This window comes from Podarcis cretensis, assembly GCF_951804945.1.
Source record: "Podarcis cretensis genome assembly, chromosome: 4".
Classification (NCBI taxonomy): Eukaryota; Metazoa; Chordata; class Lepidosauria; order Squamata; family Lacertidae; genus Podarcis; species Podarcis cretensis.
The window spans coordinates 100434613-100455889 of NC_137173.1; the positions used below are offsets into that span (position 1 = coordinate 100434613).

The 21277-nt window shown below is 40.9% G+C and overlaps 1 protein-coding gene across 2 annotated transcripts in view; it reads right to left on the bottom strand.

The window, feature by feature from the left end:
• Positions 1-4375: 4375 nt before the first annotated feature.
• The window catches only part of LOC307214296 (uncharacterized protein), a 188150-nt gene continuing 171248 nt past the window's right edge, over positions 4376-21277 (bottom strand). Inside the window, exons 5-7 of one of the 2 annotated variants that reach the window (XM_079973124.1) lie at positions 19820-20026; positions 9879-10093; positions 4376-4957 (exon numbers count right to left, since the gene is read on the bottom strand). In XM_079973124.1, coding sequence (XP_079829250.1) covers positions 19876-20026 — 151 coding nt within the window. In that variant the 3' untranslated portion in view covers positions 4376-4957; positions 9879-10093; positions 19820-19875. Of the gene's footprint in view, positions 4958-8695; positions 8952-9878; positions 10094-19819; positions 20027-21277 lie in introns of those variants that run through there. The other variant, XR_013837880.1, reaches the window with a different exon arrangement.

Genomic DNA, 21277 nt, shown 5'->3' on the forward strand with positions numbered 1-21277 from the left:
TGGCACCCTGGGGATTGCACTGCTGGGGGCGGTGTGCTCTCCCCGCACTCCTCTTCCTCCACCAGTGATTGGAGGGAAGCAGCTTGCAAAGCAAGGCCCAATATTCTGAATGATGGCAGGTGCAATCAAGGAAGGGGAGGAAGGAAGTTCACTGCTCTCTGTGCCAACTCCTCAAATCTGGGATGTGTGTGTGTGCCATAACCTAGTTCTTCAGCAATCCTGGTTCCAGTCTGATTTGTTGCTTCATTTCTAAAAATTCAGCTCCCCATTGTTAGGAAAATGCCAGGGAACTGCGTCTTTTCCTCCAAAGCAGCCCTTGGGATGATTCATCACTCTTCTGTCCCGAGTTACTACTGCGGCATATATCTGAAGATATATGCACACACAAACATAGCAGAGTTCAAAGCAGAAGCTGGACTTGAGGTGTAGAATACTAAGCTAATTTATTATGTACAAGATCAAGTGTTACAGAACAAAGAAATCATGGGTCTTCTCTCCTCATATGAGAGAGAACAGAAAATGCAAAAGCATAACATAACGGAACAGTCTAACTCAGCTTATGTTCTCATGACTCCAACAGTGTGGAATGTCAACACAGACATGTGATGAAAACAATCACACATCAGCAGTGGGAAGGAATGAAATCCCAACACCCATATGTACTTGCTTATACTCCTTGTGTAGCTCTGATTGTTCAACACCACTTTCTCTGCCCCGCTGAAAGCTCTTAAATACACAGTTCAAATAGATCTAGCTACCATATATCTCAAACCCCTACACTCTATCCCTTTCTTCTTGCAGGTCTGTTATAAAGCCAATGATGGAACAACAGGTTTTACATAGCAAGAACCTTATCTCTATGGTAACCCCATCATGGCCATGACAGCCTTCTTTAAAACAATCCTTGGTAAGAACTGAAAACAGAAAGACATGCTGAAGCTTTTTTTTAAATTCAGCACTTCCCGGTGAGGAAAAAGTTGCATCCTCTTTTTCTTACCTAGAAGCTACAAGTTGGATATGGAGGCATCAGTCCTCCCTCAGTTAGTTATCTACTAAGCAACTGGTAGCCAGACAAAACTTCTGAAATTGGGGCCCCCGTTTAATTTATGAAAAATACTTCTATGTACCCAAAGTGCTGGTTTCTTAAAAAACATAAAAACACATGAAACTAGTGAAGATTCAGGACACCTCAACTCTAAATACCCTTGTCTGGACTTTTTTGGAGGAAGCTTGAAGTTCCTATCAGTGACTCTTATAACTCAGCTATAAATATTTGGCAAGAAGAAAGTGTTGCAAGGCCTAGATGAACTCTGACAGAAGAGGAACATAAGTTACAACCCATCTATTGCTAGATGAAATGCTGTTTGATGGCTTCCTTCCCAGTAGAAAGCCTTATAAATATATAGCCAGAATGAGAAGATACTGCCCTAGAAGTCAGTACTAAACTTGTGTGCAGAGACCATTGAGCTTTACAAGTGAATCTATAGTTCAAACTAATATAATCTTCAGAGTCTTGAACGAATAAAAAGGTATGGTGCTGAAAGGAGAATCATTTAGTGTTACCATCACATTCTGTGCTTCACTTTTTTCTGGGGACTAAAGCACGTATTAGGATCAAAGCACGTATATCAACCATCACTTCATTCTCTTTTTTTCTTTTTTTTAAAATAATATTTATTAAGTTTTTAACAAAAAGAAAGGATTACAAAACAGTGAACAATAAACAAAGAACACACAAAGAAAATACAAAAACCAAAATTTAACGTAAAAAGAAAAAAGAAAAAAGAAAAATCCCTCTTTCTAATATCTTACCATTCATTTACTTATTTTCATGACTTCCTCACACCTCCCTTTTTTGTATTCCATTTAAAAATTTGTTCAGCAAATTCATACCCTCTTAATTTACCCTTAATTGTTTATCCTCACATATTCTAACTTCAAATTTTCATCTGATATCAATCTATTCTTGCATATTCTTATTTTGCCTTATTGCTAGAACCACTTCGTTTCATTCTAACGTCATTAACATTCAATAATTTTACAGTGTTTCTGTAGATAGATTTTAAATTTCTTCCAATCTTCTTCCACCAACTCTTCTCCCTGGTCTCGGATTCTGCCGGTCATTTCCGCCAATTCCATGTAGTCCATTACTTGCATCTGCCATTCTTCCAAGGTGGGTAGGTCTTGTGTCTTCCACAACCATCACTTCATTTTCACCTAACATGTGCAGAACTTCCAGTCACTTGTCATGTAGCTGCATTGCCTGGGCAGGAGGGCCCTGAAAACAATATTGGTGGTTTTTCCCCTAAAAAAGTAGTCTGAAACTTCTGGGCTGGCATGAGGGAAGGGGATTCTTGTGCCTTTCACAGTTGCATGACAAGCATAAGTTCAATGAGTTAAGCCTTTACTAGCATTTACGGGAAAAAGTTTAACCATGATTGTAACACTCTAATTATGTGCTATGCCATGCCCATAGCAGCCATGCTGCTGGTGGTTTTTGTTTTTTGCCATTAGTAGTTTTGTGGTTTTGTTATTTTAATGCAAGCTGTTTTAACTGTGACATTTTTGTAAGCCTTCCTAGGACCATCTGGCGAAGGGGGGCTGTAAGTACAGATAATAAACAAATGTTAATGGTATCCTGAGTGAAGTAGTAGTTATAATTTCTGTTCTGAATCTGTGCCACTTAACTTCAGTGCATAACCCACAAGTTTTTAAATTATACAAAGGAGAGAGAAAATCTATTTAATCTCTGCAACAACCATTACTCTATAAATATCCTCCTCTTATTTGACTTATTTTCTTAATTAACTTCATGTATATATGTCTTAACGCACAGTTCAAGTGAGCATAATAAATCATTCACTCAAATCCGCAATTGGTACAATGAATGTTAATACAACCATTTATTGCAATGAATAATTGCTCTGTTCCAGAAATCTATGCAGAGGTTATGCCTTCAGCTTCACGTATCTCTGGAAGTTCTCTCCCGTGCATCAGGTCCTCTTGGAAATGGGGGCAGAAAACTAAGGAGCAGACCAGGGAAGAAGTGAATTGTCTTGTGTGTGAGAGAGAGTATTTGTCCCCCAAAAGCGCAATATTTACTTCCCAATATACAAGCAGCAGAATTAAAATTTGAATTTCTATTGATGTCCGGTCTGAAGTGAGATTCAGCAGAAGTACGAGGTTCCTTCTCATCTGATGAGAGTTATGAGAAGTGCAAAGAGCCTTGATAGGGCTGGAAAGTGCAAGGACTGTGGAATGCCCTCCCTTCCAAAGTGTGCCTGACCTCGTCAGCCTATACATCATTTAATTGTATGCCCCCCCCCTGGAGAAATACCCAAGTCATGTGAGAAGACAATAGCAAATGCTAAGCTCTTGATGCAGTCTCACATTTCTGCCTCTATGCATGCTATGTTTGTCAGTCTCCACATGGAGTTTTTAATGCTAGGAGTTTTTAAAATTAAATTATTTTTCAAATATATACATTGTTTTACAGCCAAAGTGACAGGCAATCATAAAAGACAAAATATAATCTAAAACAATAAGGAATCAACAGCTTGCTATGCAGAAGAGAGCACAATCAGCTATAAGATCAGGCAGCAAAACCCATAATCTGGTATTAAAAGCCTGCTGAAACAAGATGACATTCACATTTTTCTAGTCGTTAAGAATTAAATGGTTAGGGGAGAATATGAAGAGAAAGAGTTCTAGAGCAAGGGTGAGGAATATTTTTTAGCATGAGAACTGTTGTGCCTTTTGGGGCAATTTTTTTTAAAAAAAATTTTGGAGGGGCACAGATACAAAATGGCGCAGAGCAATGAATGTTATCATTTTTCTGGTAGGCTAGCGTCTTCACAGTCACACTTACTGTACTTCCTTGTCCTCTATCAGGTGAGCAAGAAGCTTTATCAGAGTTCCAGGCACAATTCAGCCAGGTAAGGCAATTTGCTTCAAGAGGGTGCATCTTGCCCACGGGCAAGATAAAGAAGCCCTGGGCCTGAGGTTCCCCATCTGTGTTCTAGAGTTTAGACACCACAACCAAAAAGGCCCTGTGCCACATCCACACCAGCCATACTTCATACGTTGGTGAAATGCAGAGCCTCTCTAAAATGGTCGCAGTAGGCTGCAAGCTACTCTCCCAGTTTCAGCCCAACTTGCTGTAGGCTTTAAATACCATTGGACAACTCTGCAAGGTTGTTGTAAATCACCTAGCCATGGTCCCTTTCAACTTGCAATATTGAGGTAGCGAACTGCATTTGCTTTGAAGTGTGCACTAGCGATGTTGTTTTTTAAAAAAGGATTTCAATTAAATAAGAATGACTTTATGTTGGATTCTCAGTTTCTTTAGAAGTAAATTAACACACACTCATAAAAATTGTGTTGCAAGCCATTTTTCATAGTTAACAGTGTACAATATGCATGCATAGGGTTGTAACTTTCCATTTGTATTTCTTCAGCTCTATCTATCTCCCCTACTCCTTGACATTTTTTGTTGGGGCAAATATTCCTGCAGGAAATGTCTAGCTTTTTCTTGCTAATGAAATGGCCCTCTGCTAACACAGCTTTGATGGTTCTGCATGGACTCTCTGGTCCCCCTTTAAAATTGCCCATATTTTAAGAACATTTACAAACAAGGGGTGGTGGTGGTGAGTTCTTTAAAGAGTAGAGCTGCAGTTATGGTTCCTGGAGGTGTTATTATCCAGGTAGCAGACTATGATAGAGTTGATGTGGTACTGCAGCAAAAGAGGTAAAATGAGCCCATGGTTATATTTTTGAAATATGACTTTGGAAATTTGGAGTTTCTTCCTAGCTTCTGTGTGATCATAAGCAAGCTACAAATGACCTAGTTTAAAGAATCTTCAACTAGTTGTGGGTGCTCAGTGCATTTGAAAATTTCATTCCCTGCCATCTTCTTTTATAGCAGACAGGCAGTTTCTAAGCCTTTGTCTTCGCAAACCTGCGTACAGAAAAGAACTGGATGTTATTATTCATCTTATTTTCCTTTTATGGGCATTATGGAAACACATGAATGGCCAACATGTGGTGGTAGCACTAAATAACATGATGTTTATAGGCTAACCTTACATTGGTGATAAACTCCTACGGATTTAGCATGAAATCGCCAGAAAAGTGTCATCTTCATACAAAAGTGTAAAAGTACAAATAACAAAAAAATGGCAACAGAGGACAACAGTCGCCCAATATAAGAGATGAAAAGACGAAGTGATTATTTAAGCTTAAACATATGCTTGGGCACAGTGGGCTCATCCACACTTCTGCTTGTCCCTAGAAAGCATGGGACTAAGCTGTTTTCTGCTTAACACATGCTTTCTAGACATGCCCCACTCATTTCCCCAGGAAAACCTACCCTTTAGCGTTAGGTTGGAGCCAATGTTAAGCTGGAGAAAATATGAATTGCTGTTGGCTCCAACTGGGGAAAAGCAGGGGGACAAGAGGAAGTGTGGATATTCCCAGAGCTTTAAAGCTTGGACCTGAGCTTAGAAACGTGGCACAACATCAGATCAGAATGCTAAACCAGGTAGGAAGCCTTGACAAGTAGAGAAGACTCCATGCATCAGACATTATTCCTCCAGCTTAGGAAGAGGGTCAGGGGACAGTCCTAACTCTCTTGTCTCTGCTTCCCTTCACCACATAATTCCCCCTATCCCCATTAATCACTGGAAAACAAGGAAGGGATTTATCTTACCCCATTATTGCCCTTTGGTTCTTCCAACACCTGCTTTACCAGAAAGTATATCATTTTAACTGGAGCAGAAAACATTAATACGATTTATTCGTGTATTAATTGTTGAGTTAGTCACAAATTTTTGATCAGGGCTGTCCACTATGAAAGGTTTTTCGGTTGTTGCTGCTGTTACTGCTGTTAAGTTATGCATGCGTGTGTCCCCACCCCTCCCTCCAAGCATATAAATTTTGTTCTTTTGGCCAGTCAAGAACATTTTCTCACAATCATGAATGCAGATTAGCATTACCTCAACATACTTCATCATGCATTTTGAATATGTGCTAGTGATTAGAGACTCAAAATGCATGTGGCGCCTCAGGCATCTGCTGAAGGGGAGGGAAGGAGGAGAGGCAACTGCAAAGTCACCAGCCCAGAAGTGAGGGAGATAAAACAGTAGAGCACCCAAGGAAAGGCAATCATTCTGCCATAACTATTGTACCTACGTCAAAAGCATTTACTATATATACCCTATAACAGCTGCAACAATGTTATCAACACAGACCAAACAACCTGAAAACTAGATTTAACTCGTGGGATGGTGGCACAGGAGGCAAATGCCCAACCAGACGAGCAACTCAGGAGCCCACCTGAGGATGTGAATGTTAATTTGAAATCAGTATATGTTAATTTGAAATCAGTTATATCTCTTTCATCAAATTAAAATAACACTCACACCCACAGTCCATCACCAGAAATGCAATCTTGCCCTTCTGTGCTCATACATACAGTTTTCTGACGTTTCCACTGAAAATTCAAGCAAGGGATTTCAGCGTTTGGCATGCTTACTGAGTACCTGGAACCATTTCGTTGTGTACAACAGTCAGTCATCATCACTCAATGTGTTCAAATATTGGGCTAATATAAGTCACTAGACTTGTGCATTGTGGCTATAGAGTACAGGAGAATTTTCGTTGTGGCAACAGCAACTGAGTTTTCCATGATTAAAGACAGTGGAAGGGTTGCCTAATTCAGTAGCTCCAGTGAAACACTGTCTCTCAGCAAAGCTTCCTGTTCATGAAGATAGCAATGCAGACTGCTCCCCCAAACCCTTCTTCACCCAGGCTTTAGTGTTGATGAATTCTGCCACCCCTTCTGCCACCAAATGCTACTTTGTCAAGAGCTAGTGCAGCATAGTTACAGGAAAGCAACCCTGTCCTCTAGTAAACCAGGCAGAGAGGGGTGCTTCCACGACAACTGGCCCTGGACTTAGTTCTGATTACTCTCTAAAACTATTATTGTTAAGTGGCTAAATGTCTAATAAAGATCAGCTGAAGGATTGAGAACAGGACCACTTCCTCCTCCTTAGGCAGAGTTTTAGCCTATTCTTTAAATTGTTTTAAAAACAACAACACAAAACCCCTAATAACAAAATACAACATTCTTACATTCTTAGAACAACTTTCTAATAAGATTGTATCATTACGATGGCAGTATCCCCAAAATGTAATTCACACATTTTGTTATTTCTGCACTATCTGGTTCATTAAGAGCTGCATGTGATTGATAGACACTGACTTTTTTCATTCAGTTCAGTAACCCACAACATTTAGTCAACCATGCCTGAAATGAGATAAAACATTTGTTTCAATCTTTTAACACTCCCCATACTTCGAACAACAAAACATAATGACTATTGGTTCCAAAATTTAGCCGTAAGTTAACAGAAATGAAATAAAACACCACTTTTACTGAGGAATAAATAATCCTCTGACTTTTCTTATCCCATCTAAATTGGGTGATCATTTTCTACAAACTTCTCAAAATTGTATATTGCATTATGTTAGGATTAATGTAGGTCAAAGGGAAAGTACATTTAAATGCCCATGATCTAGCACATTACAAATATTATCACATTCTGGAAACACAGAGATTATCTGCCGGACGCTTTGGATGCAGTAAAATGAATCCCATTTTGGACTACGGGTAGGACAAGTCAAATGTAAAAAATGAGATGAGTGGCACTCCTTTCACACATTCTATGAAAACATGGGCCTGCAAGTAGGTTTGCGTGTAATGTCCCATTTCCTTACCTCTTTAAAAACATGGTTTCCAAATGTGCAGAGAGAATCCTATACACACACAGTTTATGTCTTGCTGCTGTTCTGTCCTTAGAAACAACATGATAGAACTGCCAGAGTGCTCCCATTCACCTCCTGTCCATTTAGCCTATGCACTTTGAATACGGAAAGAAGGCTAAATATCCCACCATATTGGGATGCTGCCAGGGAGATGGGGGCATCAGGCAGGCCCCCAGCCACCGGCTGGCAGCCAGACGAACTCTGGTCTCCCTTGGAGCAGCATCAGTCAGCAACGCATAACTTCAGAAGCCTTCAGAAACTTGAGCAGCTCTATCAGCAGAGTGAATAAATCTTCACAACGGAAGTGGCGGACAGAGACATGTGTAAGCATTATTTACAGGCGTTTATTCAGCATAGTTCAGGAACAAAGGAAAAAACATGTCTGCTTCCCTTTGTGTCCAAGCACACAGCAGTATAGCAAAAGCAATATACAAATGGAAATTCCCAGCAGACTGTGCTGGAAGTAAACATGCATGTGACACACAATAGTCATGCCTTTTCCTTTTAAGGTGGAACAGAACTATATCCTAACACACCATACCTCTCTTCCTAGAGTTGTCCATCACAGATAGGACAAAATTCCTCATGAAGCCCAAGTTCTTGACAATATAGTGGGCAGCTAGTTGTTGGCATTTCACTCCTCCCATTGCAAGGATCATCTGATCCTATTGTTTACTTTCTGTTCCGTGAGAAAGGAAGCTTGTCTGTGTGACTTCTGCCTCTGGTACTATTGTGTTTTTTTTCCTTTTCTGCTCTGTCTTGCGACCAGATAGGATGTCCATACAAGGGCTGCTCCTCTCATACGTTTTGGTTATGTTCTTTAATCTGTAATTAGTAGAAATAAAGTAGGTATGCCCAGATACCTTCTCACCTCCGTCTGTACTGCTTTTACTCTATAAAGACTGGGTGCTCACAAGAGAGCAACTGCGAGCCCCAGAAGACAAGGACCCCTTCCTGGGAATGCTGTGTAGCTGTTCCAGTTGCCAGAGGGGGCCATGGGGCCTGCAAGAGTGTTCCATTAGTGGTATTACATGATTTTCATCAGGCAGGTGTCATCATGTCCGGATGACCTCATTGCTTTGTGACAGAGCCATTGTTAGTCCTCTGACTCACAAATGGGAGCTTGTTTCCCATTGCAGGTTTACTCACTGGCAGTGAGGCGATGCAACATCCCTGCAGCCTTAAGGCCTACAGCCAGGGATGGAAGCTAGACTGCGGTGGCCTTCACCTTATTTCTATATCCACAGAGGAATTGCCAGGGGCAGCATTGTTATCTTTGGTTGGGTGTAGAAAGCAAACTCAGTCAACTGACAATGGAATGAAGCGTTTTTCTTTACATTTGCACTTGAAACAATAGCAACAGGATGCTGAAAGTCATGGCGCAACAAACAGGTAGAATGGAGAGAGTTCTATGGGGCTCCAAACCAGCAGAGGGCCTGGACTTTTAGCTTTCTTTTCTTTTTAAAAGTAAATTATAAGTTGTGGACCAAGGAGCTTCTAGGGATCCAGCGCATTTTCCTGCTAAATGCTGTGTGCAGGAGGAAGCCAGCCCAGCCCTATTCCAAGAAAGCCAGTAGTGGAGGCAATGGCCACTGTCTCTCTGGGGCCCAGACCCTTTCTCCACTCCTCTGTATCAATTTACCCCAATGAATTAAGATTTTCAAAATTTTATATTATTCCCTGAGAAGCAGGAATTACCATATTGGTCAAGATTTCTTTTATTTTAAAAGGGTGAGGCCATGATGGAGGAGGCGTGTGGTTTGAGGAGGAAACAAGGGGCCCACAGATACCCAGTGCCAAGGACCCCCAGAAAACTGGAGCCAACCCTGGTTTATTTCCAACACAGTGCTGGGTGTGTATGCAAGGGGCCCAATTCATGTTCTACACCAGTATTGCAAGGTATACATCTAAACCCACAAGCATGTCCACTGTGCACGTAAATCCTACATATACAAGTGAGAGTTATGGAGCCTTTTGTAAGAAGTCAGGATGTGTGTACATTAAAAAGACACACATACATTTAACCTTTATGCTTAATAAAGAACTTGTCACACCACAAAGTAGAAAAAGCAAGCCATGGATCTGAGATCTGTGTCTTCTGTGAGAGTTAAGCTCTCCCTTCAAAACCCCATGATGGCAAGGTAGCAGAGTCTCTCAACCGCTCTTTTTGTCTGTGGTTCAGGGACATGTAGGACTGATCCTTGAGAGAGTTTAGCAAAGAGGTGTCCCATTGGAGCTGTGTGATAACTAGTCATTAAAAACCTAGGGTCTAAGCTTAAAATAAAGAGTACAATGCCTTTGTTTAAGGAAGACAATGACTTTATCTCTGTAATTCCTGACTTACCTTAAAAGAGCTCTTACTTGTCTGTTTGGAGTTGGTTCCTACTTACAGGAGGCTGAGAAATAGTAAACAGACTTTCCTTGCAAATACAAGGATTAGTGCTCTGATTTTTCCTGCAACTATTAGGGTCAGGATGTTCGCTGATCTTTCCAGGTCACGCTGGAGATAGGTACTTGTACCAGGATCACAAATAGTTCGTAAGGGGTATATTTTATATTAAATTCATGCCAGCTGTTACAGTGCCATGATCCATAGATATAAACCATGTGAATTGTCCAGATTAGCATCCATCATTATAACAGGCCCGGGAAATCCTGTTGGTATCCCTGCATGTCAGTACTTCAGTTAATAAGCTTCCTAGATGCTTGATGTACTATTGGCCTATTTTCAGTAGAACATTTCTAAAGATGAGTACATGTCAAGATGGTGTTGAAGGGCTGCTTGAATTCTGAAAGAATTGTACAACAAGCAAACAAATCAAAGATCAACTTCATCAGAAGCAACCTCTGATCATAAAACAATCACCCATGAAATAGGCATGGGCTTCAGTAAAGGACAAGTGTTATAGGATGGGAGAGAGAGGGTGGGGTGGTGAAGCTTATGTAAGCAAGTGTATGCATGGGGTTTTTGTGTCAGTATCTCTTAGGTAGGTTCTCTTTCTATTCACTTGTTATGTTTCGCTACAGTGCATAGAACAATGTCTCACAACAAATGTAACTGATCTGTAGAAAACACAACTTGAAGAAAGAGACAGTGCATGTGCTTTTGTAAACAAGGAAAATCTCTCTCTCTCTCTCTCTATATATATATAGCCAGTGTAGTGTAGTGGTTAAGAGCGGTAGTCTCGTAATCTGGTGAACCGGGTTTGCGTTTCCGCTCCTCCCCATGCAGCTGCTGGGTGACCTTGGGCCAGTCCCACTTCTCGGAAGCCTCTCAGCCCCACTCACCTCACAGAGTGTTTGTTGTGGGGGAGGAAGGGAAAGGAGAATGTTAGCCACTTTGAGACTCCTTAGGATAGTGATAAAGCGGGATATCAAATCCAAACTCTTTTTCTATATATGAATGGAGGGCTCTTTAATGTGATACTTTAGGTACTTATCATATTTTGTTCTCTGTTTCTTTGTTGAAACTATTCCTGAAAAATTCAGGCTACCTTCAAAGATAATGGGAAAGTTCTCCATGGGTTTTTACAGGGATTGTTGTAGCCAGTGACGTTTGATTCCCCCACCCACCCCAATAATCACAAAACAGGGAGAGGAGAGGGATTCCTTTGCTGCCTTCCTCAATGGCAACATTTTATGAACTTGAATCCTCAGAGTGACTTTAGAAAATGTATTGCCTTATCACCAGTAAATAAACCAATACTAAATTCTGAAGCAAAAACAAAAGAGAAAGTTTCATGTAAGATAATATGGGATATAGGCTTCCCATAACTACTGTTTCACGTAATATTTCATCCAAAGTTTTAGAATTATTAGCATATTTTCTATTTGTTCTTGTATATGGAAAACCTGATGTAAGATGGTGTACATTTAAATCCAGCTAGGCTAAACAGAAGGTTCAGCTGATTCCCCCTCCTGCATCCCAGCTTTTGTTGTAAGGCATCTTTGCCCAGACTCAACTGGTTTTAATAGGTGTCTCTAACATTTTGAAGACTAACCACAATTAAGGACAAGCTAATTAAAGTATTAGACAAAGTTGAAATCATGTCATGGGGTAAACTCATCACAGGCATGGACTTAGAAACCACAGCTTCAATGACAGAAAATGTAACCCTATTTATAATGCTCAACATCATATGGTCTGAAGCTCAACATAAAAAAAACCTAAGATCATGGCCACTGATCTGGTCCCATCACGAAACAGACAAACAGAAGGGGAAGAAATGGAGGCAGTGAGAGATTTTACTTCCTTGGGCTCCATGATCACTGCAGATGGTGACAGCAGCCACGAAATTAAAGGACGCCTGTTCCTTGGGAGAAAGGCGATGGCAAACCTAGACAGCATCTTAAAAAGCAGAGATATTACCTTGCCAACAAAGGTCTGTATAGTTAAAGCCATGGTTTTCCCAGTAGTGATGTATGGAAGTGAGAGCTGGACCATAAAGAAGGCTGTTCGCCAAAGAATTGATGCTTTTGAATTATGGTGCTGGAGGAGACTCTTGAGAGTCCCATGGACTGCAAGAAGATAAAACACATCCATTCTTAAGGAAATCAGCCCTGAGTGCTCAATGATAGATCCTGAAGCTGAGACTCCAATACTTTGGCCACCTCATGAGAAGAGAAGACTCCCTGGAAAAGACCCTGATGTTGGGAAAGATGGAGGGCACAAGGAGAAGGGGACAACAGAGGATGAGATGGTTGGACGGTGTTCCCAAAGCTGCCAACATGAGTTTGACCAAAATGCAGGAGGCAGTGGAAGACAGGAGTGCCTGGCGTGCTCTGGTCCATGGGGTCACGAAGAGTCGGACATGACTAAACAACTAAACAACAACATAATGCTCTGTCATTCAGACGTTAACTGTATTATGCTGTTTCTACTGACATGAACCAACCTGGACTTTGCAATCATCATCTGAGGCCCTTGTTTTTCTGCCCTCTCCATAAGAGGCCTGGAAGCTGACAGTAGGAGAAAGGCCTTTGCACTGATATCTCCCCACTCATGGAATTCTCTCTCCAGGGAGGCTTGTGTGGAACCATCTTTGTGTAGTTTTAGGCACCAAGTAAAAAGGCCATTGATCTGTTGTCCTTTCAAGTAGCTATTGCCTCTTTTTGTTGAGCAGGATCTGCTAATTCTGTCTTTTATTTGTATTGATTTTTGAAGGTTTTTATTGGTGGTTTATTGTAATTGGTTTTAATGATTCTATCATGTTTGTAAGTTGCTTCGAGTCATTTCTGCGACTAAAGCAACCAATAAATATAATTTTAATATTATTATTTTGTATTGATATAATAAGAAATAATGTTCTTTTAAAAATGAACTGGTTGCAATATAGTAGGGTAGATAGAGAATTAGATGGGACAAAGTATTATACCACAGCTTTTTGTGTTCATATTATGTTAATGCTGGTGGTATCTCCATAGCATGTATGCACAAAATGGCATTTATATTTAAATGTTTTATTTTTCTGACTTTCGTAGATTTCATTGAAGGTGGTTGATATAGCCAAAGGCAGAGAGCAGTTCCACCTTTCATGGATTCAGCTCACATCCAGGCTTTTAAGCGGTTTACGGGTCTACTTTAGTGTTCTCCTAATCTCTAATTGATTTTCCTGAATGCTTTGCATTGTTATGCTTGTTCTGATTAATTAACTTCCCAACCTTTTCAATGTAATCATGATGATCTCATTATAAAGGTCTATCTAGTCTCTTTCTCTGTGGTGGTCTATTTTCCTCAAAAGTTTACACTGAAAGCGAATGCTGGTTATGAGTATACCAACACATGCTGTTCATGACTTTGCACTAAAACAAGGTTCACATTGGTAGCCCATAGCAGGACATAAGATATCCAAGAGGAAGGTAATCATAGCAGCTGATATTGGAAGAACTGCTGTGAAAAATCTTTTTCAGGCACAGGTATGTTATAATACAGACCTAACTCCCATTACCTGTCTACATGTCTGTCTGGGCCGCCCCCCCCCAACCCTTTCCAGATTTTCCCTTTTCCTTAACTTCAAATGAGGTGCTAGCAACTAGTGGCAGAGGAAGGGGGTGGGGTGGGGGCCCCACCTTGGGAGCCATCTCTGAGGGGGTGACAAGAATGCATCCCGTGGGAGGCTTGCCCGCCAGCCCTGGGCATGGCAGTGTGAGCCGCCATTGCACTGCCACAGCAGCATGCAGAGGATCCTGCCGTCGTCTGTACGGCGCTCGAGCAGCGCCGTCAGCAAACTGCCCGGCGGTGCATGTGCAGAGCCACTACGTATGGCACATGTGCATGTGCCATATGTAGCAGCACCGTGCATCTGCCGTATGTACGGTGCACGCGCATGCGCCACTGGGCGGTTTGCCCTGCCTCCGACACCCTGCACCAGGTGCCGGTTAGCCTTCTTTCACCCCTGCTAGCAACAGAAAGAAGAAAAACAGTCCTTCTCCTTCTTCCCTGCAGCTTTGTCCCATTCCACATGAGATGGAACCACTGGAACCACTGGTTCCATCTACTGGTTTCTTAGAGTATGAACATGCCCTTAAACTGCAGCAGCAGGAATGTACAGGAATGTTGTTTCCACGTCACCAAACCTCAGTCTACATTATTTTGAGCTGAGAACATATGCCTACAATTCCATTTTGTGTCCATTTTCAGCAGTGGAAAGTGGCCAGTCTTCCGTCAGGACACAGCTAAATACAAGTAGGGCTCATGCTTCACATCAAAATGCAAAAAGCAAACATTCCAGGCGAGGAGCCTTCCCAATATAGATGCATGTTCCATGTAGCAAAGTCTGAAGATTTTAAATGTGTAGGAGACGCAGGGTATATATCCTGTCCCTTCCATGTTGGCCGGCAAGGTCTGAAGGTGGCTTGCTAGCATGAACACACTTAAAAGACTCATGATTGAGAAGACCAATCATGCAGGGTTCCCAGTTCCAGGAAGGCTTACAGCATGTTTAGGCAGAATTTGCAAAATCCCCCAGAGTTCAAGAATCCATCAGATTTCCTAAGAACTTCAGAAATTGACCATTTTATTTAAACGCTCATGCCTGAGGGTTTTAGTGTACTTTTCATCTTTGTTGGAAGCCGCCCAGAGTGGCTGGGGAAACCCAGCCAGATGGGTGGGGTACAAATAATAAATTATTATTATTATTATTGAGGAGAGGGTATGGGGCAACTGGTGCTGAAAGACGGGAGCTCACTAGGAAATAGTATTTCCACATCCACTCTCCAGCCTTTAGGAAATCAAGCCCTGGGGCAATTTGAGAAAGTGTAACATGTCTCCTTCACTTTCTGGATAACAATTTGAAAGAGCACCATAGTCATCCTAGAGCAGGGATGTCCAACCAGTACCCCCCCCCCCCCCCCGCTTCTCCTCCCTCTAATGACAATGGGTAGATCACTGCCAGTTTTTTTATACTGGGAGTAGATCACAATCTCTTGGGCGTTGGATATGCGTGTCCTAGAGGTTATGAGGTCCTGAGATAGCCCAGTAAGGGAAGCCTCAGTGTAAAGGTTGAAGTCTCCTAGCACCTCTGTCCTGGAGTTTTCCCACACATTGCTTGCATCTACGGTGCACTTCTGCTTCCTTGGAGTGGGGCTGCACTTTTAGCCCTGCTCCTCGATGTCAGATCTCCTCAAACAACCATACATTGCCTTTTTCTTTGAAGAGAGACCCCAACACGTGAGATCCTGCTGTTCTGTGCAGGTGTCCTGATCATGCAGAGACTCTACATGACAGCAAGAGATCATGTGTTTAGGTTCCTCTTCAAGCAACTACAGTTTCACATCAAACTAGTATGTGGTTTTTTGAGAAAGGAGACACAAAGTCCCAGGACACGACTAAAAGCACTGCCTCACTATAAATAAACACAATTGTACCCTGCACATAAGCAGCATATGAGTAATGTGTGTCTCCTCATTAGCTGAAAGTTCTCATCTCTGAAAAACAGCTTAAAATTATCTTTTTGTAAGACATTTTTTTTTCTGAATCATCAGAGATCCTCCCAGTTCATAGCAGGTGTCTTCAGTTATGACATATTCCACCTTTTTCAGTTCTGCTAAAAAATATTTTAAAATCTTATCATTTAATCATTCAGTATAAATCCAATGGCTAATTCACAACTGTCTTTTATATAAAGAAATAAACCTTTAGAGGCTGAGTAGGTAAGAATAAGTTCAAAGTTTCCTAAATCTTAGTAATACACGATCATGGAAAACCATTCTTCCTTTAGGCCACATGGCTTTGTGAGAGTAAATGCATCATTCTAAATGCATTGCATACAGAGAATGTATTGATATCTCTAAGAAAAGGGCTTGCCTGTTTCTTTTCTGAATGTCACTCAGCAGCTTTAAGTGCCCACAGAGAAAGGGAACCCAGCAGTTCTAACTAATCAAATACTTATGCTCACCTGTAATAAGAAAGTCATTTTCTATGAGTTTTTGGACCACACAGTGGTGATCTTCTTTTAAATAAAAGAGAGACTGAATTTGGAATGTGGGAGATTAAAATACAAAGTTCTGATTCCTTAAACACACAACTGGGGTGAAAGCTGATTGAAGTGCCATGGAGGCAGAGAAGAGTTTTGAAAACAATACCGTCTTAACAGGCAGATAGATGCCTGTTAAGATGCTTTTCTTGATATTGAAAAGCTTGAATTTTACTACCTGGAATCAGTGTAAATATAGTTGAGATAACACTGGAAAGTGCTTTCTTATTTATCTTCTGAAATGTGTCAGATAACTTTGTTTAAGAAATAAAACAATCTGAAGATGTCCACTGCATACTGATTTTGAAGTGACTAGGCACATCAAACATTTACTATTGGCAGGTGTGGTGCTAACATAATAAAAGCTCCGCTGATCAAACTAAAGGTCCATTTAGTCCAGCATCCTGTATCTCACAATGGCCACCCAGATGCCCATAGGAAGCCCCTAATAGCTTCCCCTGCTGTTGTTATGCAGTAACTGGTATGTAGAGGCATGGGGCCTCTTATTCTGTAGGAAGTTAGTACAAAACCCTCATGAACAGTAGTCAACAGCCTTTATTGCCATGTGTTTCTATATAAATTCATCTAAGTTGGTGGTCCTCACCACATCTTGCAGAAGCAAATTTCATCATTTAACTATGCATTGCCATTGAAAACTGAAAAGAAGGAAATGAATTAGCTAGAAGTCTTTACAGACTCCTGATTGCACCCTGTGGGGTTTTCTTTTTTTTAGAATTTCTGAATTTAGATGCTTTTGTTAGCAATGACAGTGGTAAACTCCATAGTTTCTGGGTTGGAAACCTGACTGACACAGAGACAAATGGCATCTCTCTCTCTCTCTCTCTCTCTCTCTCTCTCACACACACACACACACACACACACACACACACACACTGCATGTGGAGAGAATTTCCTAAAAATCCATGTTTATTTACATGGATCACACAGAAGTCTAGCAATAACTTGTATTCCATTTCCACTGTCTGTCTTTCTGTTCCATTCTGGAGGGCTCATCTGCAAATGAGGCGGGTGGGAAGGGGAATCTTACTTTATATATACTGCCAATTTCCAATTTAAAAGCTCCTGCATCAGTCTTTAGGGCAGCTGCATCCCTGCTTTGGCACCCTTCTCCTCCATTATTCAAAGCATGAGAATGGCAGACAAAAAGAATGAGAAATTTTAAAAAAACCCCTCTCTCAAATCCACCCCTCATGCACACTGTCTCTCCCTACTTGAAAGAAAAGGAAGGCGTTGTTTTAAGGGGTTGAGTGCTGGCTGGAAGGCCTTTGGGAAGGCTTTTGGCTTGAGTTTGAATGTGAACCAGGGAATAATAATAATAATATTAATTTGAGTGGTATACAAAATCTAATAACATGAATAAATAAATTTAGGCATGGATAGGCCTAAACGTGATTTCTATAAACCATGGTTTTCAGAGTTGTTTCTACCTGTTTCCAAATTATGGCTAAACCAGAAGCTCCACCTACATGTAATATTAGTAGTGACTATGTATGAGGAGAAATTGAATTCAGTTCACATTTAAAAGTGAACCTATCTAATTTGCACTTTCTGAAACAATATGAGAACTGAAATACAGCCATCCTTTGAAATTTGCACTTCTCCTAATTTTGCAATGCAGTTTGTCACCCAACCAAAGTTTACCAGTAATCATATACTGGGTTAAATTGTGCCTAAAAATGCACATGCTAATCACTGGAAGGACAGATCATGAAGCTGAGGCTCCAATACTTTGGCCACCTCATGAGAAGAGAAGACTCCCTGGAAAAGACCCTGATGCTGGGAAAGATTGAGGGCACAAGGAGAAGGGGACGACAGAGGACGAGATGGTTGGACAGTGTTCTTGAAACTACCAGCATGAGTTTGACCAAACTGCGGGAGGCAGTGGAAGACAGGAGTGCCTGGTGTGCTCTGGTCCATGGGGCCACAAAGAGTCGGACACGACTAAACGACAACAAATGAAAATATCATGCAAAAATGCATTACATGAGGGAAAATTGCTTTGCAAAAATGTTTATATTGAGCAGAATTGTACACACGAATGCATATATTAGCAGACATTTGCAGTAAACCACTTATAAATTTTCACGAGGACGTTAAAAAAAATCAGAAAGTGCTGCGGAAATGTGGAGAGCTGAACTTAAAATTGGAAAAAGGAGAAAATGAGATGAATCAAGATTGACAGATTTATTCATCTCCACCACTGGCATACCCCTAAATGTAGCAAAGCAGTTAAGGTAGCGGGTGCGGACTATGTGCTTGCTCTGGGAATGGACTGGGCACAATCAGTTTTTCACAGACAACAGCCATTCCGTATCCTGTGTTTAAGAGATCCATGTATGGTGACTCTTTGTGGCCTTGGTGCAATTAGAAAAGGAATCTACAAATCTTTATTGACTAGTTTTGCTTGACTGGTATTATATATTTTAATTCCAAAAGTAGGAGTTGATAAGGAACTTTGTTACTAAATTGGACTGATTGATTTTCTGTACTTTTCTTCCCAAGAATAAGCTCTGTCTCTCTTCAAGCATTAACAATTTTATGAGAAGGAGATTTCAATCTACATATAATTATTATGCAGTTTTCATTTTCTTCCCTTCGTCTCAAATAACTGTGATTTGGGTGAAGAAGAAGAAGAAGAAGAAGAAGAAGAAGAAGTTGAAGAAGAAGTTATCTGTGATTTTGAAAATATGTTTGGGAGTTAATCTTCTTGATGTGTAAAGGAAGAGTTTAAAAATGCTTTTGTGGAAGAATAGTAACAAGTAGGGCAATAGTATATCACCTAAGGTATCAAATTACAAACTTATTCTTTGTGAATCTCTTTGCTTTAAGGTGTGCACAAAATGGGCCTTTTGTATTATATGGATACTAATTATTCCACCTTTCAATGGAAATATACGGTTGAATTCCAGCAATTTTTTTTTTTTTTACAGACTTTTGGGGTAACAACTCCTAATAAGTTTTGGGTGGAATAACTTTTTTAAAAGTTTATCATAAATAAGTGCACATAGCCAGTGTGAGATTTTGACCAGCTTCGGCCCATCTGAAGCTGAAGCTGATACAGGCTCGTCTTATCTTGAGCCCAAGCAGAGCGTCGTCACACAGCAGAAGGATAAGCAGTATGTGCTACATTCTTAATTTTATTTACACTCTATGCTGAGAGAATACAAACATGCATCTTGCCTCTGTGAGAGCAGAGAAGCAACTCCTCTTGGAAACAAAGAACACTGAGAGAACAGTGAAAAACAGGAAACCAGTGAACGTCACATCCAGTCTCCCATTCCCGTGGGAACCCAACAGTAACTCTGACTGTGGAATGCAAAACAGTGTCGCGTGACTGCAGTTGCTGCTCAGTGAGGAAAATAGAAACCAACAGCCAATAGCTCATAGTGACCCAACTAAACTAAAACATTTAATTCCCATGAATGTGACATCTCCAGTTCACCAAATCATGGTTTGAAAGACTGGGGTCATGCTGCAGGCACATACACTTCTTCTCTTACCTGGTTTGAATAACCAGTTGATGGGATCCAGCCATCCTCTTGAGCAAATGGTAGGGCTACTTCCATTTATGCAGGGAACCAGGATCCAACAGTCTTCTCAAGAAGGAAGGGGTCAGGGTGGTGATTTCTGCCAACTCCCCTGTCTTCTTGCAGCCCCCCACTCTTCCTGCACCACATCCAGAGCAGTTTTTAAGGGAGCGCAGGAAGCTGCAGAGAAAAGGAGGAATCAGCAAAGAAAGCCACCCGATCAAAAGCTAAGACACACCCCATTGTTTGCTGTTGTTGGTTTTTGTAATTGTTATTTGGTTAAAAGTATCAGTGCTAGCTATAATAAAAGGAGAATTCCCTGGTTGCCTAGAGAGAGCCCCAGCAGAGATTTAAAATCACAAAACATGCAGCAAAGTGTGGAAATATAGGCTGTCAGACCTTTAATATATCCCCTTTTAAGTTGCTTCCAAAGTTCCACACCTCGTTTGGCATAGAATAAACTGGACTTTTAATATACCAGATATGATAACTGTGAAGCAAACCAAGTCTTACAGAATGTGTTTTATGTTCTAAAAGTAACAAAGTGATTTTTGAAGGGCACTTTTAAAAAAAGATTGCACCCGAACCCCTTTTCCTGAAAATTTCCATATACAGTGGTACCTTGGTTTGCATACGTTTTGGATTACAAACACGTCAAACCCGGGAGTGCGTGTCCCGATTTGCACCCTTTTTTGGATTACAACCCATTTTGGGGGGCTTACAAACAATTTTTTTTGGGAGGCCCCATTGGCGAAAGCGCGCCTTGGGTTACAACCTGTTTTGGTTTACAAACGGACCTCCGGAACGGATTATGGTTGTAAACCAAGGTGCCAGGAAAAACCCAAAGCCTTTTTTCCTCCCAGCTTCAACATTTCAAGAAATTTTACATCTGTAGGTGAGACATCCATGAGATGAAGCCTTGAAACTATGCCAGATTCTTCTAGTTTTTCAGGACCATTTTGGAAAGGTTTCCTCAGGTTCTGAATTGAGCAACATCCTGACATTGCCAATGAATTTCTCCTAAATCAAACTATTGAGGTGAATTTATGGGAGGGGAGAGTAAAATAAATTCAGAGGATCTTAGAGGGGAGTAAAAAAAAAAGAACTTCAAGCAGAAATGTCTTGCAAGGGTCCTGAACATCGCAACCAGATTGACTCCAAAGCACTCTGTTTGAACCCAAACTTTATGCAATTTGCAGTTCGCCTCTTATTCATCTTTCCAGCATTCAAGTTGCATAAGAAGCTGTTTGACATCTTTTAACAGCTTTATCAAATCTCTAGAAACTGAACATTCTAAAATAGAAGGACCTTGAGAAAGTACAGGCAATTGCTCATGTGCAAATTACATCAAGTCTTGGGTTACATAAACACAAAAGGCACGTATTTGATGCTGCTTTTCATATGTCTAATTTCAAAGGACTTCATTTACTT